The 17816-nt window shown below is 44.8% G+C and overlaps 1 protein-coding gene across 1 annotated transcript in view; it reads left to right on the top strand.

The window, feature by feature from the left end:
- SSNA1 (SS nuclear autoantigen 1) overlaps positions 1–8965 on the top strand; it is an 81806-nt gene extending 72841 nt beyond the window's left edge. The window contains exon 3 of the mRNA XM_086921244.1: positions 6094–8965. Within this exon, the coding sequence (XP_086777370.1) occupies positions 6094–6207 (114 nt within the window). The 3' untranslated portion in view covers positions 6208–8965. The remainder of the gene's footprint in view (positions 1–6093) is intronic.
- The last annotated feature ends 8851 nt before the right edge of the window (positions 8966–17816 follow it).

The following is a 17816-nucleotide window of genomic DNA, read 5'->3' as shown; positions in this document are numbered from 1 at the left end:
TTTAGGTCCTAGGTCGTAGAGGCCTTTGTGTGCGTGGGTGAGGAGACGGAACGTTATTCTCTTGTTGACGGGGAGCCAATGGAGGTCTCTCAGGTGGCCGGATATGTGGTTGTGGTGGGGGATGTCTAGAATGAGTCTGGCGGAGGCGTTCTGAATGCGTTGTAGTTTTTTTCTGTAATTTGGCTGTGGTTCCGGCGTAGAGGGTGTTTCCGTAGTCCAGTCGGCTAGTGACAAATGCTTGGGTGACCGTCTTTCTTGTTTCGATGGGGATCCATCAGAAGATTTTTTTTGAGCATACGTAGGATGTTAAAGCATGATGATGAGATGACGTTGACTTTTCTGGACATCGAGAGGGAGGAGTCCAGGATGAAGCTCAGGTTGCGTGCGTGGTCCGTTGGTTTGGGTGCGCTGCCCAGGGCCGGTGGCCACCATGAGTCGTCCCAAGCGGAGGGGGATGATCCTAGGATGAGGACCTCCGTCTTGTCTGAATTCAGTTTTAAATGGCTGTTCTTCATCCACTCGGCTACGTCTTTCATCCTTTCGTATAGGTTGGGTTTGGCGGTATTATGGTCTTTGGTGAGGGAGAGGATCAGCTGGGTGTCGTCTGCGTAGGAAATGATGTTGAGGTTGTGTTGGCGCGCGATTGATGCGAGGGGGCTCATGTAGATGTTGAAGAGGGTGGGGCTGAGTGATGAACCTTGTGGTACGCCGCAGAAGACTTCGGTGGCCTCTGATCTGAAAGGGGGGAGGCGGACCCTCTGGGTTCTTCCTGCGAGGAACGAGATGATCCAGTCTAATGTTTTTCCTTGTATCCCGACGTTGCTGAGGCGTTGTATAAGGGTGTTATGACAGACCGTGTCGAATGCTGCAGAGAGGTCCAGTAGGATGAGGGCAGCACTTTCTCCATTGTCAAGTAGTGTTCGAATGTCATCTGTGGCTGCGATGAGGGCGGGCTCGGTGCTGTGTTTGGCTCGGAAGCCGGACTGTGAAGGGTCGAGGGAGCCGTTGGACTCGAGGAAGGCGGCGAGCTGATTGTTGACGGTTTTCTCAATGACTTTGGCAGGGAATGGGAGGAGCGAAATGGGGCGGTAGTTCTTAAGTTCGGTGGGGTCTGCTGTGGGTTTCTTCAGGAGGGCGCTGAGTTCGGCATGTTTTCAGCTTTCCGGGAAGGTAGCGGTGTTGAGGGAGCAGTTGATGATATCTCGGAGATGGGGTGCGATGATGGAGTTGGCTTTGTTGAAGATGTGGTGGGGGCATGGGTCGGTAAGCGATCCGGAGTGGATGGAGTTCAACAGATGGATGGTATCTACAGTGCTGATTGGGTTCCAGGCACAAAGGGTGGCGGTGGGGGGCTTCAGTTCGGAGGAAAGGGGTGTGGGTTGGTCGCCAAAGCTGTTATGTATGTCAGCGATTTTGCTGTGGCAGAACGAGGCTAGAGAGTCGCAGAGGTCTTGCGATGGAGTGATGTTGTTGTTGCCGGCGCTGGGATTGGTAAATTCTTTGACGATGTTGAAAAGTTCCTTGCTGTTGTGGGCGTTGTTGTTGAGTCGATCTTTAAATGCTGATCAGCTGATGGTGTTTGCGGTTGGCGTTCTTGAGGGCGGTCATGCTGTCAGTGGTTGGGTTTTTTCGTCAGGCCTTCTCGAGGGTGCGGCAGTTCTTTTTTGACTTCTTAAGGTCGTCATTGAACCAGGGGGCTTTTTTGCTACCTGGCTTGTTTTGATGGTTTTTCAAGGGTGCTAATTCGTCAGCGCTGTGGGTGATCCATTGTGTGAGGTGGATGGCTGCTTGGTTTGGGTCCGATGGTTTGGTAGGAGGGTTTTGGTATAGCGATGTGGTGAGCTGGTCGGTGGTAAATTTGTTCCAGTTTCTACGGGGCATTTGTTGTGGGTGGTGGTGGGTCGTAGTCTTTCTGTAGTTGAAGTGGACGCAGCTGTGGTCCGTCCTATGGAGTTGTGTGATGTGATTGAAGGAGACGAGCTTGCTGGAGGAGAAGATTGGGTCGAGCGTGTGTCCGGCGTGGTGGGTGGGGGTGTTTACCAGTTGTTTGAGTCCGAGATTGGCGAGGTTGTCCAGAAGGGTGGTGTATGAAGGGAAAGCATTAGCCTCGGCAGCATATGGGTCGGAATTAAGGGGGTTTGAGAATACCACTGACTTGGTCAGATCTGAGAATAAGTTCTTTAGAGGACTGGTATCTCTTCCAACTTCTACCCCTTCAAAGCTTCTCCGTCAGGATTTGGTAAAACGCTCGATTAAAGACATAGTTTCGGCTCTGCCCTTTATTATTTTGGGTACGTCTAAGAAGTACGCCAGAACTGGCAAATTATGCAGCAGCCGTAGACAAACTCATTAAATTGAACACCTGTAACAAGATCAAGTGGATAAATAAACTTAGACAGCTCGTCTCAAACATTGGGCTGTGTGAAACGTGGGTCAGCCAGTGCCCACCACCCAAACAAATAATTAAGAAACTATATTGGGATTGGGTGCAGGTGGAGGAGTTGCAGATCTCCAAATGGGGGCCCCTCACCGAGCAATTTCTGGAGCATAAACCGGTCGGGAAGCTCGAACCTTTTCTTGACTTTATTCAAAATACCAGAGACAGGACACTCTATTTAAAACTGAGGTTTGGAACCCTACCGATTAATGAAATCACAGCAAGTTGGAAACAGTGCAATTCCCCATCCGTTTCCTGCCCAGGATGCGCAGCTCCCAGGGAGTCACTAGCCCATTTTCTTTTTGCATGCAAAGCATACAGGGTGGCGAGAAGAATATGGCTGAAACCAATCTGCAAAGAGCTGGGCTGTAGGAATTACAGGATGGCACAATGTATCTTAACATCTGACACTACATCTCTGGTCATTGTCTGCGGGGTAGCAAAGTACCTGGGTAGTGCCTGGCTGACCCGTACAAAGTTGTTAAAGAAAAATAAGAGTGAGGAGATAGCGACCTACACAGATTGCTGTTCCTTGACTGCATTATAGTAGTATTTTAGGCTTTTATATGTATATATTCTTTTACTGTAATTTTAATGTCTTGTACAATGGTTGTATGTTAAATGGATCTTTTTTATGATTGGAGGATGTACATATTTTTATGATAAAAATTTTATCGAATAAAGTACATACAAAGACAAAGATCAACCCGAAAATCGCCCAATACCTAGAAAACCACAACCAGTCAGGATTACGAGCTAACCACAGCTGCGAGACAGCTCTGATCGTAGCCACCGACTACATCAGAGCCCTCCTGAACCATGAAGAAACAGCAGCCCTCATCCTCCTGGGCCTGTCCGCCGTGTTGACACTAACTCCCACCACATCCTGATCAACAGACTCCACCGCATATGGATCCAGAGAGATGCCCTTAAACGTATCACCTCTTGTCTCCTTGGCAGAATCCACAAGATCCGTCTTCCACAGTTTACCTCGGAGCCGAAGAAGATCTGTGGAGTCCCCCAAGGATCATCCCTGAGCCTCGCCATCTTCAACACCTAGATGACCCCCCTCCCCCCGACCGACACTGTCAGATCACACAGACTCAACATCATCTCCTATGACACCCAGCTCATCTGCTCACTGTCCAAAGACCCCTCTACTACCAAAGCCAACTTCCACAGATGCATGACGAACGTTGCAGACTGGCAACTGTCTCAAACTCAACACGGACAAGATGAAAGTCCTCATCTTTGGGAATAACTCCTCGCCATGGAACGACACATGTGGCCCACGGAACTCAGCCAACAGACCACCCCAACATGATGATGATGCCTGCAACCTCTGCATCATCCTAGATAGCAAGCTATCCATTAAGAAACAAGTGAACACAATCTCATCTGCCTGTTTCCACAACCTTTGCATGCTCTGCAAGATCTTCAGGTGGCTTCCAATCATCACCAGAAAGACCAACATGCAGGCATTCATCCCCAGCAGACTGGATTATGGAAACGCACCCTATGTAGGAATGCCTGCACGTCTCCCGAAGAGACTCCAGACAAAACAAAACTCAATTGCAAGACTCCACCTCCCCAAAAGGACCCACATTATTCCCAATCTCCGGAAACTACACTGGCTCACAATTCAGAAGAGATACCAGTACAAGATGCTAACCCACGCCTACAAGGCTCTGCACAACGAAGGACCAGCATACATCAACAACTGCCTGACCTTACACCAACCAACCACACACCTGCAATCTGCCTCCCTCTCTCTTGCAGACACCCCACAGGTATGCTGAACTAACAACGGAGGATGCTTTCTTTTGCACCTGGCAGCAAAGGCATGGAACAACCTCCCCCTGCACCTCCGGGCCACACCGTTGCTCCAGGAATTTCGGAATGAATTCATGACCAGGCTGTTTAAATGATAAACCACCAGGCAACTTCTCCAGCGCCTCGATACCCTAAAGGGTGATTTGCCACACTCTATAAATATTTGATTGATAGTATAGCACCTTTGTCAGGGCTGCCCCTCTGAAATTGAACTTGTGAAAAGAATTAGTAGCACAATACACATCAGTATTAGTCCAACAGTTACAAGAAGCTAATGTCAGCTGACCCAACACTAGAGGTTATTAAAACAAAATAATAATTAAAACATTGGAGATGAAAATAACTTTCCGTAAACAAGGTTCATGAAACAAGAAGGATAAATCAAATCTCAGAAAAGGGCCTATTACGGTAAACTGCAAAGAGTATGGCTGGAATGGTCAGTGTGTAACTGTATTGGGAGTTCCAGGAGAGTAGTGTAGTTTTGTTTAAAATATGAAGAAAAGTTAATAAACTTATCTAAAGAAAGGTATTTTTCAGAGTAGTAGGAAGGAGAAAACAATTGGGCATTTCCGTCCAACGTTTTAACTAATGAGTTTTTTGCCACTTGGAAACAGCTAAGAGGAGTAATGTTTGCTCAGAGGCCACCTTACGCTCTAAAAAAAGACATGCCCAGAATTATTTGTAAATTTAAATGAATATTCAAATGAATACAAGAAAGATTTAGGAGTGGCTGGAGATAGTTTTGGTCCTGTGATTTTTCTAAACCGAAATCTTCCTAAGACCATTTTAACTGACTCCTCTTCAAACCTTCTGCTTCAAACGATTCAATGAAGATGTACAGATGAGTGATGACATTGCTTTATCAGTGTCCAGATAATGTGCTTCATTCTGCAGGAAGACATACTTGAGAGAGCCCTCGGAAAAAGAGGTAAAATGATGGGTCGTTAGTATCACAAAAAGGAGCAGCTGCTGAAAATCGTTGCTTTTCAAAGGGTATTGGGTGTGAGGCCCAGTCTGGCTTTGGTCCACAGAGCTTGACAACTTCTTCCAAGAGTTGTGGATGCTTCCCACTTTCCTTCCAGGTCGATTGCTGCTTTCTCGGGGACCAAGTATGATGTAGAGTTTGATGTGTTATCTACCACACTTGAGCATCTCAATTCCAGTTGGTTTTTCAAATGTTGAACCATGGTGCCCGCAGTGGAACAGAGAGTTTGCCCACCCTGACCCAGCCTTTAATGGAGATTTGAAAATACCACCCACAGAGGCACAAAAGCTGGTTGGGTAATCAATAGTTGTCCGCCTCACTGATGGGTCAGTAAGGCCATGAGTGGAAGAGCAGTATTTATTTAAATGGCCTACTGCATATTGGGTAGAGTTGGGAGAGAGGGTGAAAGGACTGACAGAGGGGTGTGCGGACTAACCGAGACAAGGCACCCATTGATGCCGGTAATGCCCTTTCAACACTTAGCAGGAGCTAATCACTCTAATTGGACAAAAGTTGGGAAGGTAAAACTGAGAGAGTCCAGTCATTCCAGGTGCACAAATTCCTATCTCTCTACAAGTGAAAATTCCCCTTTCACATTAGCGCTTGTATACTTTAACCAAGATTCCGTTATTTGAGCCTATCATAGATTGGCTAAGGTTAATTCAAGGTGCCAGCCTAGGAGCGGTTTCTAAACCTTCGATTTACTTTGAGGAATATATGTATAACATGCATTAAGATTAGATAGTTTATGGCTGTTGTATAGAAGAACTGTTAAATAAAACATTCACTTTATGATTTTCTGTTCCCCCCCACCCCCCCCCCCCCCCCCCCCTCACAGATCCTGGAAAGCTCACAGACTCTCTTAAACGTTCTGAAGAGGGAAGCTGGGAACCTGAATAAAACCACAGAGCTGCGGGGCCCTACGACAAATGTCCAGCATAAGGAAAGCTGACCCGAAGGACTTCAGTGGCTGAGTCTGCCTCAGTTTGAATCGCGTGCAGGAAAGGAAAGGCCCAATATGAAAAAGTGGATTGTAATTTTATAACTTTGTTTATATATCATTATGGTCGATGTTTCTTTTTTTATACTAATCTGTAATTAAAGGACTGTTTGCTACAATTCAGTAATAAAACAATGGAAGCATACCTGTTTCAGAGGGCATCCTACTGTGCGCTGTAAACGTCAAACAGGCTAAGCAGCATCCCCACTGGTTCCTGTCAGAAAATAACCGGCTTAAATGTCCTCTTACTAAATAAAATTTGCTGTTGACTGTCATGAAGCATGTCCACAACATGGTCAATACTCCACTTCCAATATACCCTCAGTTTGCTCGTTAGTGCTAAAGCACCTCCTTTCAAGGTTCTACTTTGATAATTATAGAGGCCAAAAAATCTTGGCCACAGCAATCGATTCTTGAAACAACTTCTTTCTTTTCTTCAAGCATTGATGGGTATTTCTTTTTGTTCCCAATGCCAGCCAATTAGCTATGTTCTTCCTAGGCACATAGGGCCATATTTATCAAGTACTGTGTTGCTTTTGCACCACGTTGCGGTGTGCAAAAGCAAAGCAACCCTTGAACTGCAATTTTTCAAGCCACACAAGTGCCTTTGCATGGTCCTGAGTGGCTTGATAAATCTGGAGCAATGCAGTGCAAATAGCTGTGTTTTTACTCTGTCCCATGGAGGCGTTGCGTGGGTGTTCCCCAAGATACCCTTGCACCATGGTGCAAAGGTGCCTGCGTTGGTGCAAGGCAGCACATTGTGCTCCAGCTCTAAGAAAAGGCAGGAATGCGCTGTATTGTGATAAATACACCGCACCCTGCCTATTTCCTGTAGCACAGCAAGGTGATTTCCTTTTTCTGAGTTACATTTTGACAAATATGGCGCATAGTATGAAGGCTACAAGTACTAATGTTGATGACCCATGTCAATCCTGTGCGGCTTGAACCAGTAAAACTACCTTAGCTTGTTTAAAATTGAGGATGCTAGGATCAATGGTCCTATAACAAATGGACCAAATATTTTCTTGGTATTAAGTTAGTTCCCTTCAGTCTCTCAATTTATAGTTCCTTCAATAGTTACATACCTTTTGAGCCTAAAACCATGATGAATTAAAATAGAAATTATAATACTGCATCACCACATAACCTATTATCTTTATCTAGATAATCAGGGAGTGAAAGTCTTAGCAGAGGGTTGAGGGGAGCCGTATATGAGTAATGAGCTATTGTCTGGGTTTATATACATCAGTAAGTGGTTAGTGTGCATATTGAAGAGGAGGGATATCTCCCCGTTTAAAGGGAATGGTGGGCTTTACTTTTTATTTTTTAATCCTAGATTGCTCACATCCCAGAACCATAGAACAGGACAAAAGTTAGGAAGATTTTTGTTTAGGGTATTGTTTGTGTAGGGTGCAACGGGGATGTTTGGCAGAAAGCGATTAACAGGGTAATGAAGTTCAGTTTTAAGAACATTTCTTTCTACTCCAGATGTTGATCTTTTTAATGTTAAAACATAGTTAGTGTAATTTTAATAGAAGTTATTTACTCATTATTGTTGCATCTCTATTGTATTGCACTTGGGGTTTAACAGATCTGATTTGTCCCCACAAAACAGCCTAAATGGAGTTTGGTATTTGTCCTTATCCAATAGTACAGAGCTACCGGAGTCCAATGTTTGAGGACATGTAAGACCTTTATTAGGAGACTGTACTTATTATGAACTGGTGTGCTTACACTCCAATGAGACCTGTTTGGCAATGGACAAAACCAGGCCCAGTTGTCTACAGTACACATTTTTTAATTAACAAAAATTGATGTTGCACTTGTAAACTGATTTACTAACAAGATTTTCATATAAGTAAATCTGCTCATTCAGGTGTAGTGTGCGTTTCAAGGACTGTGTTTGTACACATCTGCATACTTGTGGATTTATGGGGATTGACAATCTTTTTTCCAACCCCCTTCCCAGCAAGAAAATGGTTGGAAATGTACTTCAAATTGGCATGTAGGGACCGAGATTTTCCCCATGGTGCAACTGCACTTGCAGAACTAATTTTCAAAAAAGCTATTATTTACAGGTATATTTGCTTATGCGAACATGAAATTAACAAAAGTTTGTGTGGCAAGTTTTCTGTCAGATGTGCACTGACCTGGCTATCAAGATTCAACAGGAGTGATGTCAGTCTAAACGCTATCTTGAACCAACTAATAACCATGCAAGAAGTACATTGCAGGCCAGTAGTAGGACTGGGATGAGAGGGAGAAAGAGACACTAGACATCTTCACTCTGGTTATTCTTGCAGCTGGGCTCAACCTGCTCTATGTGAGGTTTTATCTAAAAAAAAACAAAAATACCTCGATAAATATTTCACCTTTTAAGTTCCACTTCACTAACCATAATATGACATGATACCCATTGTGAAAATCTTTGTAAGAGGTTAAAGATCTGTGACTTCCTAAAACTGGAACATAAAAGACATTTCTATTATAGAGTCAGAAATATACTTTAACGACTATACTTATTGCTATATTGATATCTATCTTCAGTGATTTGTAAAGTAAATCTGTTCTCTGAATGATTTCTAATATGACAAGTTAATCATCTATGACATTAGTTTGAAACTACCCCTGCAAAAGCAGTCCCTTCTCTATAATTGTCAAAACCTTAATGCCAATTGTGACCAAATAAAACATAAACAAGTCTATACAATTGATTATCCTTTGTCTAAAGTCTTTCATGGTCCAGAATACCGCTTTAAATAGTAAACACTTTAGTAATTCCAGGTGTGGTGTGTGTATCCCAACCCTATCAAAGCAATTCGGTTTTAGCAAATAAGTATGTTGATTGGCAGTTTCAAAGCATGCTTTGCCAACCAAACACAAACAACTTAAAGTCCATGAATCTAAGATGGCTGCAATCAATGCAAATCTCGTGAGAATTTCATGCCACCTTTTTTTTGTCATCTTTTCTGGCTCACACTTAGCAAATCCCATACTTTCACACACAGCTGAACTCTCCTGTCTTGGAAGAATTCCGCACAAATGAGTGTTTAACTCCTTGCCAGTTCTATTATTACAGGTGTATCTAGTCCGCAGATCATTACATTTTCAAGCTTACTTCTAGAATGGTTTGGGATTTCCTGAACGTCAGAAATCTGCACCAGTGAGCGTCATAGAGCTGTGGCTGCAGATCATGACAACGGTATTAGATTGTCATTTATTTTTTGAACATGTTACAAGTAGAAATTAACTTATACTAATATAAATGTACAGATTTTACCTAGTGATAGGATTTGTTGCAGCTGTTTTCGAGATGGTCATAGTGTGCTCACACAATGCCCCTCTATATAGTATATGGCTGCTTCACTGGCAACCCGGGAGAATGTAGGCTGCAGGGGGCACAGCTATCATTAGTGTAACCAGTGTAGTACCTCCGCTGCCAAGGAGCACATTGCATCCATGTATGGCTATCTTTCAATACATACACCACGCCCTATGGTGTATACCACACCGTTTTGCTTTACTATGCTCTTTATGCTTTGTGCTGCTCGGATTGCTACAATGAGTATACTATGTTTATTGCACAAACATTTTGTTCTTTGGGTAGGGGATTGCCTCTTATGGGCCACTAGGAGGCTGGCTGGGGGGAGGGGGGGAGTACTTGAGTTCAGATTTAGAGGTTTTTGCGATATGGTAGATCAAGGTTGGCAGCGAACGTTGAACACGCAACACGATGCAAATTGTAAACATACTCTTCCATGGTTAAGCTAGGACAACAGCCCGGTCCTTCCGGGCATTCTTTGATGTCATGGAATGTCGGGATTGAATAACACCAGGTAGTGCAGACAGGTCTTTAATTACATTGCCAGGCACCGTACTGACATAGCGTTTCTCCAGGAGACTCACCGGTCTAGTGCAGATAATACTCCTGTGGCGTCGAGCTGGGGATCCCATAGACTACTTCTCGAATTTCTGTCGCTATGCCAGGGGGATGGCAATTTTAATACACAAGCATCTCCCCTATTCTTACACAGAACTCTGGTTGATACTGATGGACGTTCTTTAGTTGTCACTGGTACACTGATGGGACACAAACTTTTGTTTGTAGGAATTTATGGCCCTAACGTAGACTCCCCATCTTTCTTCCACGACCTCCAGGTCCGACTTTTGACAGTGGACCCCGGGCTCTTGATACTTGGGAGAGAATTCGATTTACTGTTAGATCCATCCAGGGACAGCACTTCGTCTTCACCAGACACAAAACCCCGCGCCCGACAGGCCCTCGGAGACATATGCACCCACTTTTCTTTAATAGACGTTGAGCGTCGACTACACCCTTCCCTCCAAGAATTTACATACTACTCTGGGTTCCATGACACGAGGACAGAGGATAGACTATTGGTTGGTGTCCCCCGGGGTGGCGAGCTGGCTGGATGGTATATCTACCCTTCCGCGCACACTCTCGGACCATTCTCCTGTCATACTTCAACTGAACATCCCTAGGCTGGGTGGTTACGAGCGGCAATGGCGCTTCCCTGGGAGAGCGTTATTAGATCAAATATTCTGTGAAGTGGTTAGAACTGCCATTGAGGACTATTTTGACATTAACCCTTGGATGGTTGACACCTGGGCAGTCCTCTGGTATAGATTCAAGGCCTACATTAGAGGAATGTGTAGTGCCAAACATGCCGGGGTTTTGAGAACTCTCCGTTCAATGCTTAGTCGTATAGAGGGGGACATTGCCACCTTGGACTGGGAACTGCTTGGCTCGCCCTCCGAATCAGGGGAGGCAAGATGTCTGGCCTTGCTGCTGGAATTTAGGGACACAGCTGAAAGTGAGATGTTCTTTCTTACTAAGCAACACTCCGCGTGCCGCTATGGCGAGGGGGATAGGCCGGGTAAGCTACTAGCTCATACCTTGTGCCCCCATGTGACTCCGCCTACATTACGGAGATTACCGGGCCGCAGGGAGACCCATTGCATTCCACCCCAGAAATTTGTGATCACTTCCTTTCCTACTACAAAACACTATATACCATTGATTTGCAAGACCAAGGGTAATATCTCTCCCAAATAGCACTGGTATATCTAGAACGATATATGCAAGACTTTTTATCCGTCCCCATTACACCAGACAACATCACGGATGCACTTCGGGGCTCCTCCACGCCCGGGCTAGACGGCTTTTCAGCCGATTTTTAGAAAGCATACAAAGACATCTTAGTCCCGAGACTGGTTGAAGTATATGCGGAATCGCTTGAAACAGGCACACTTCCCCCGACATTTAGAGAAGCGGTCATCATTCTTCTTCCCAAACCTGGAAAATACCCCACCCTATGTAGCTCTTACAGACCGTTATCCTTGCTAAACTCAGATTATAAAATATTGGCTAAGGTCATCGCTATACGGTGATAATTACTGATGGAATTCATTATTGCGCCGGCACAGTGTGGCTTCGTTCCCCATAGGTCTACTTCTCTAAATCTTCGTACCTTATTCACGGTACTGCATAGAATTGACCCGGAGACTCCGGCTGCTGCTATCTTGTTGGATGCTGAAAAAGCATTTGACTCCCTTGAGGAGCCTTTTTTTATTCAGTAATGCGTCGCATGGGCATGCCGGAATGTTTTTTCTCCACTGTGGCGCTATTATATACTAGACCCACAGCCAGGCTGTGACTAAAAGGTACCCTCTCTGAGCCCTTCAACCTGTCCCGCGGCACTAGACAGGGGTGCCCTCGGTCTCCCCTGATATTTATTTTGGCTATGGACCCTTTGGTTCGTCATTTCCAAGGAAAGCATCTACACCACGGTATCCAGTTTCGCACGGGCCCCCTTCTGGTCTCGCTTTATGCAGACTATACCATTTTATATGTTAGAACTCCCCACGAGAATTTAGAGCCCTTGATATTGGAAATTGTACAGTTTGGCAAATTTTCCGGACTTAACATCAACTGGCACAAATCGGTCATATTCCCGCTCACGGCTACCACGACCGCCTGGCCCTGTGCGTTTCCGCTTGAATGGTGCAATGATGCGATTAGGTACCTTGGGATCTATGTCCATCTTGACACTGACACCATGATCAGACTAAATTACGGCAAGGCTGTTGGGTTCCTGGAATCCCAAATCACGAAATGGCTGTGTCTGCCTTTGTCAATGGCTGGTAGAATCGCCAAAATAAAAATGGTCATTCTTCCTCGGTTCGATCATTGTTATTGCGCCTTGTCTGGAAGGACAAAACGCCTAGGGTTAGGTGGCCAACCTTGCTTTTACCATACGAGAGGGTGGGCTTTGGGGTCCCTGATTTACATTTGTATTATTTGACAGCACAATGTTGTTATGCGCACGTCTGGTTCCACCGCGTCCCATATTCTAAACCGGAGGCCGATTTGGTACTCCCTCGCACCTTATCTATTGTCCTGCCCACGGATTCCCTAGGGACCCCCGGGATCTTCAAACAGTACCTACCACTTGCTGGGCATGGGGCAAGTTGCGCAGATTGCTTGGGCTGGACACGCTTTAATCTCCTGCATTACTCCTCCCTTGCTCCCAATCACAGGTGAAGTGTTGGTCCAGCGTATGCTGGAAAAGTTTGACATCCGTACAATAGGCGATCTGTTTCCTGATGGACATATTGTTTCAGTGTCCGAGGAGGCCTGATTCACAGATTGTTCCTTTATGGACACTTTTGTACTGAAACGTATGCACTCAATGCTTCGCGCCACTTTCCCTTCATACCCTGCGGCCCCTGAACCTACTCCCCCACTGACATTATTAATACCAAGCCCTACTGGCGCATACTTGGTATCCAAAATATATAAACAATGTGGGAAGACTCAACCGATGTCTGATTCTAAAGTGCCTGAGGCCTGGGAGGCGGATTTGGGTGGTCCCATTACTGATGACCAGTGGGAATGGTGCTGTAGCGCTACCAAGGACGTCTCATTAAACAGTGGACATAAGTTGATTCACTTCAAATTACTTTGTAGAATATATCACACACGCTCGTTCTCATAGAATTGACCCGAATAGACCTCAATACTGCCCGAAATGTTTAGCCCCTTTTGCTGACTTTGCCCACCTTGCTTGGACATGTCCTAAGATACACCAGTTCTGGTCCCTGGTGCATACCACATTGGGAGAAATGCTATCCATGCAACTGTTGCCCACCCCTGAGATCGCACTGTTAGGATATGTTGCAAACTTTCCCAAGAAAATCAGGAAGCTGGCAGCTCTGTGTTTTTTGCTGGCCAAGCGTGAGGTTGCTCTATTATGGGGAAGCAAGAGAGCACCCTCTTTGCAGGCATGGCTCCATAGTATGGCTTTTTGCAACACTAATTGCGAAGAATATTCCACCCTGATTCCTACTGCTTCCTGCCCTGTGGATATCTGCGGACCTTACAGGGACTACATAGCAAAACAACTATCAGAGCAGGCCTCCCCAGTGTCGAGTGGAATTACACCTGAGGGTGTTGGTTTGGCATTGGGCTGGGGAGGAATGTTGAGCCACGGAACTGTATCTTTGTCCATTGTTACTGGGACTATGCTGCGCTTGAGGACGGTCGATCACAATGGGGATTACTATGTTTTCATATTGCTGTACTTTAACGTGACATTACGTGTTTGTATTTCCTTGTCAATTATCGTGCTGCGTTTTTCTTATCTGCAATGTTACATCCACCTATGCTGCAAGACACCTTTCAAGTACTTGATTTGTTTCTCCATAATGCTGCTGAATGTACTATAATGATCACTTAACTTTTTTCTGTCATTCATGTAAAAACCGAAAATAAAGATTTGATTTAAAAAAAAAACATGGAATACCTGAAGCGATCGGACATGAAGCTGGTCAATCGGAGAACTGCACTCTAGTCCAGCACTGCAGGTCCAAATTATCTACATTCTATATGTGCTGCATTACATCAGCACTCAGAAATTAGATGCTAGTAATAAAGTCCATCTGAGCAGATCCTCCGAATCACTTCTCTCACGAAACATGCCTACTCAGGACCATGAACTGTAAACAAAATATCAGATTGGACAACCCAGTGCAGTAACCATATCAAAAGATAATGAAGTACTACAAAAAGACCTGCGCGGTTTCTCAAAGCTGCACACATACCCAAAAAGATGTGAAGTGCACGATTGTTTCAACCTAATATAAACTTATTTTGACTTGTTCTTATGTTGGTTGTCTACTTATTTATGTACTATAGGAACATTAACTACAGGAACTCCTACTGCCGACTGAGGCTACCCCTTGGATTGCAATGAAATAATCATCAGCAGCTCACCTGCTAATTTAGCCCATTATAAGACTCCAGGGATCCCATGAAAATGAAAGATGTGCGCCTTTGATTCACATCACTGTACACTGTACACGTATGAAGACGAAAGTCTCCATACGTGACTTGCAGTGCTCCATGCTCCTCCATCACTGGGGCACACATCCATTGCTTTCAAAACACCCCAGTCACACCCTACAGTACTCTGTCCTGCTTCAGTGGTAGGCTCACCATGACTCGAAGACGCGCCTCTGCCCTGCAGCAACCCCTGCTATGTCACCCCTCACAAACCTTTAAAAGATCCCAGTCAAACCCTGCATCACTCTATTTCACATAGAGGTGTTCAGATGCAAGACCTCTCATGATGCACCTAGGACCTGCCCAACAGGACCCCCTGCTGTATTCGTCACCAACATTAAAGTTGTCAGAAGCAGCACCTCAGCTACTCCAGGTCAGGAGGCAGAGATCCGTCAATGTTCCTCAATCCTGACCCTTCTAAAAACCACAACAAGCTACGAGGAAGCAATCAGTGTTGACCTGCAGTCCCCCCACCTTTTAATACTTGCAGCCACACTCACAGACTTGCCAATGCACCTTAATATTAACCACCGAATTATACAGTTCTGATACTGAAGCTCCTAGGCAGCTGTTCAATGCACTTTAATCCTATCATAAAACATCTTCTGCATTTTAAACCTGAGCCCTGGATAGCTCTGCCAGTCGCCTGCAACACAATAGCTTTTGAAACGCTGCTTTAAGATTGCCCTTGTATGGTGGCAGAATGTCTTCAGGTCACAGCAGGGTCAGTGTCCTGGGCTATATTCGTCAGGGACTTGTAGGCGTAGTTAAATTCCTTTGATCATACTGCACTATCAGATCTGAAAACAGTGGTTCTGGAAAGTGCATAGCGTGACCTCCTCTGATGTGTCTGTAAAACATACCCTTTGTCCCGAATTTTTTGACCCATTGTCCTGAATTTTTACACTCCCCATCCTGAATTTGCACCCATGCCAATTGGTCACCCTATTTCCGATATACAAAAGGTTAGCACGATGTCCACAGGTATACCTAAGGCTTAGATCCCCCGCTTGTTTGATGTTGTTATTCATGAATGACCACAGTAAACAAGCGGTTTTAAACGGTGTTTAAGAAAGAAACGGAACACTTCCTAACTGCTGCATTCTTTTCAAACACCAGTAGGTGGTGCACCAGGGCAAGAAATACGTTTTGCGTGCTCATTCCGAGTAGCCCGGGAATGGAAATGAATGTATCGCACCTGCTCACCGCAAAGTCATAATTTACCGAATGCGACAAATACCATACGCGGTTTTGGGGAATAACATGTATTTGGTGCACACCGCACCCCCGGATAAATACTGCTGTTACTGATTGATAAAAGTTATAATTGCGAAAAGTGCGGTCACAGTACTCACCACAGATATCGCAGGCTGTTAATGACTAGGGCTTCTATCTAGCTTTAAAAAAAAACTGCTCCGTCTAAAAACTGTCAGCGATGATTATTTCCAAAGCATATGTAATGCAAATGGAATGAAGAGATAATTTAGCGTAAAAACAAAAAACAAAACACACAAATGCAGATTTTCACTTCCAGGGTGCATACTTTAAACAATTTTGAAGTGTATTGAGCATATTTGAGTTAACATGGTTAGTCATTTAAGAAACATACTGAAGACAGAAATGGAATGAATGCAGATTATTCCCGAATCTGCGTAAACATTTAGTTATGTAGCTATTTAAGACAACATGCTTGTTTACATTATTTCAGGGATTGTTGGTAGCTCAATTTGGAGTGGGAATCGAGGCCTCACGATGAATTGCAAGACCTGGGTGCCCAACCCTCAAAGTCGTAAATCTTCGCCCACAAGTCTACCACCTCACATTCAGGAGTTCACCAAACTTTCCTGAAGCTTAAGACAGTCATTGATTTCCTCGAGCAAGTCTTGAACACATTTTTGAAATCCCATTTCCAAGAATGCAGAGCCGCCACCTCTGCATGAGTAATAGTATGTGGTCTAAAATTAGGTACAGGGGAATGCCACTGCCTTTGTGCAATGGTACGTCTCCTACCCGTCGGAATCTTTTTATTTCCTTAGGAGAAATCCCTCCTCCTACACCTTCGCAAATTTATGGGGCATTTCCTTACCCCAGCCCCGTCCCGGAAAGGGATGACTCCTGCTCTTGCCAAGAGCATATTTCTAATCTTTTCTGGGGCAGAAAGAAGAGTTTCTCAATACATACACGTTTACGTTTTTTGGTTGCTTACCACCATCACATCAGTAGATTTACTCACACAAAAATCTGTGTTGAGTTAATGCCTTTACAATTAAAAAAAGAAAAAAAATACAATTGTGCACTCATAAAAAAGGCTCTATGCCAAACTTCCACATGACAGAGCTATTTCACAAAAGCTGTTATGAGTGCGTGAATTAGTATTACTGTAGTACTACTTTAAATGCTCATTCATACATTTGTGAACAGGCCCCAAGATTTAAACAAGAAAAAAGGGATTATTCACAGATCACTATCCCATACTCAAAAAAATACTAAGTACTTCATGTATTGAGTCATGCCCCTTGGGACATCCCACAGTGCGGCCTTAGAGTGGTGGCAGGGCAAGGGGAGAGAGGGGGTATGGAATCTAGCTGAGGTGGTGTTCGAGTAGTAACAGAGGGTTCTTACATCTAGCTGTGGTGGTGCGTGACTAGTATCGGTATCAATAGGAGACTAGCTCTAGAGTGGATTAATCTGACACGGATATGGTAGATTAATATTAGTAATGTAGCGACTCAGTATTTTGCCAGATGGCAATGGCACCTGTTCGGTGTCTTTAGAAAGCCCTCACCCACCAACCTAGTTGGTGGCATGCTTCATCATCGGGCCCACCCAGTGACACCTAGCGTGTCCCGGGTGTGCTTCGACGCCTGATTACAGCGGAGCAGGTATGTCACTGTGTGTGCAGTGTGAGGTGCTAAGGTAAGTGAAGTTAAAACGGCTTGGCAGACGGTCCCTGGGGTGAGGATACTTTATTAAAAGGGCCTCCGCCAGCGGTTAAAAATAAGGCTGTGGGACGTTAGAGGCGGGTTACGACCTCCTACGTCCTAGAGTAGTCAACATGTTTCAGCCAGTGCCTTATATTAATCTGGCTTTCATCAGGACAATAAATATGTGTGGGTTAAAATTAGGGGTTGTGTAGTGTAGTCTATGTGTCTACACGCCCTAAAGTGTATCTAACTGTGAGACGGGGGATTCCCTT

This window comes from Lissotriton vulgaris, chromosome 5 (genome assembly GCF_964263255.1).
Source record: "Lissotriton vulgaris chromosome 5, aLisVul1.2, whole genome shotgun sequence".
NCBI lineage: Eukaryota > Metazoa > Chordata > Amphibia > Caudata > Salamandridae > Lissotriton > Lissotriton vulgaris.
The sequence above is the reverse complement of the archived record's forward strand: the minus strand, read 5'-3'. Positions and strand labels throughout refer to the sequence as shown.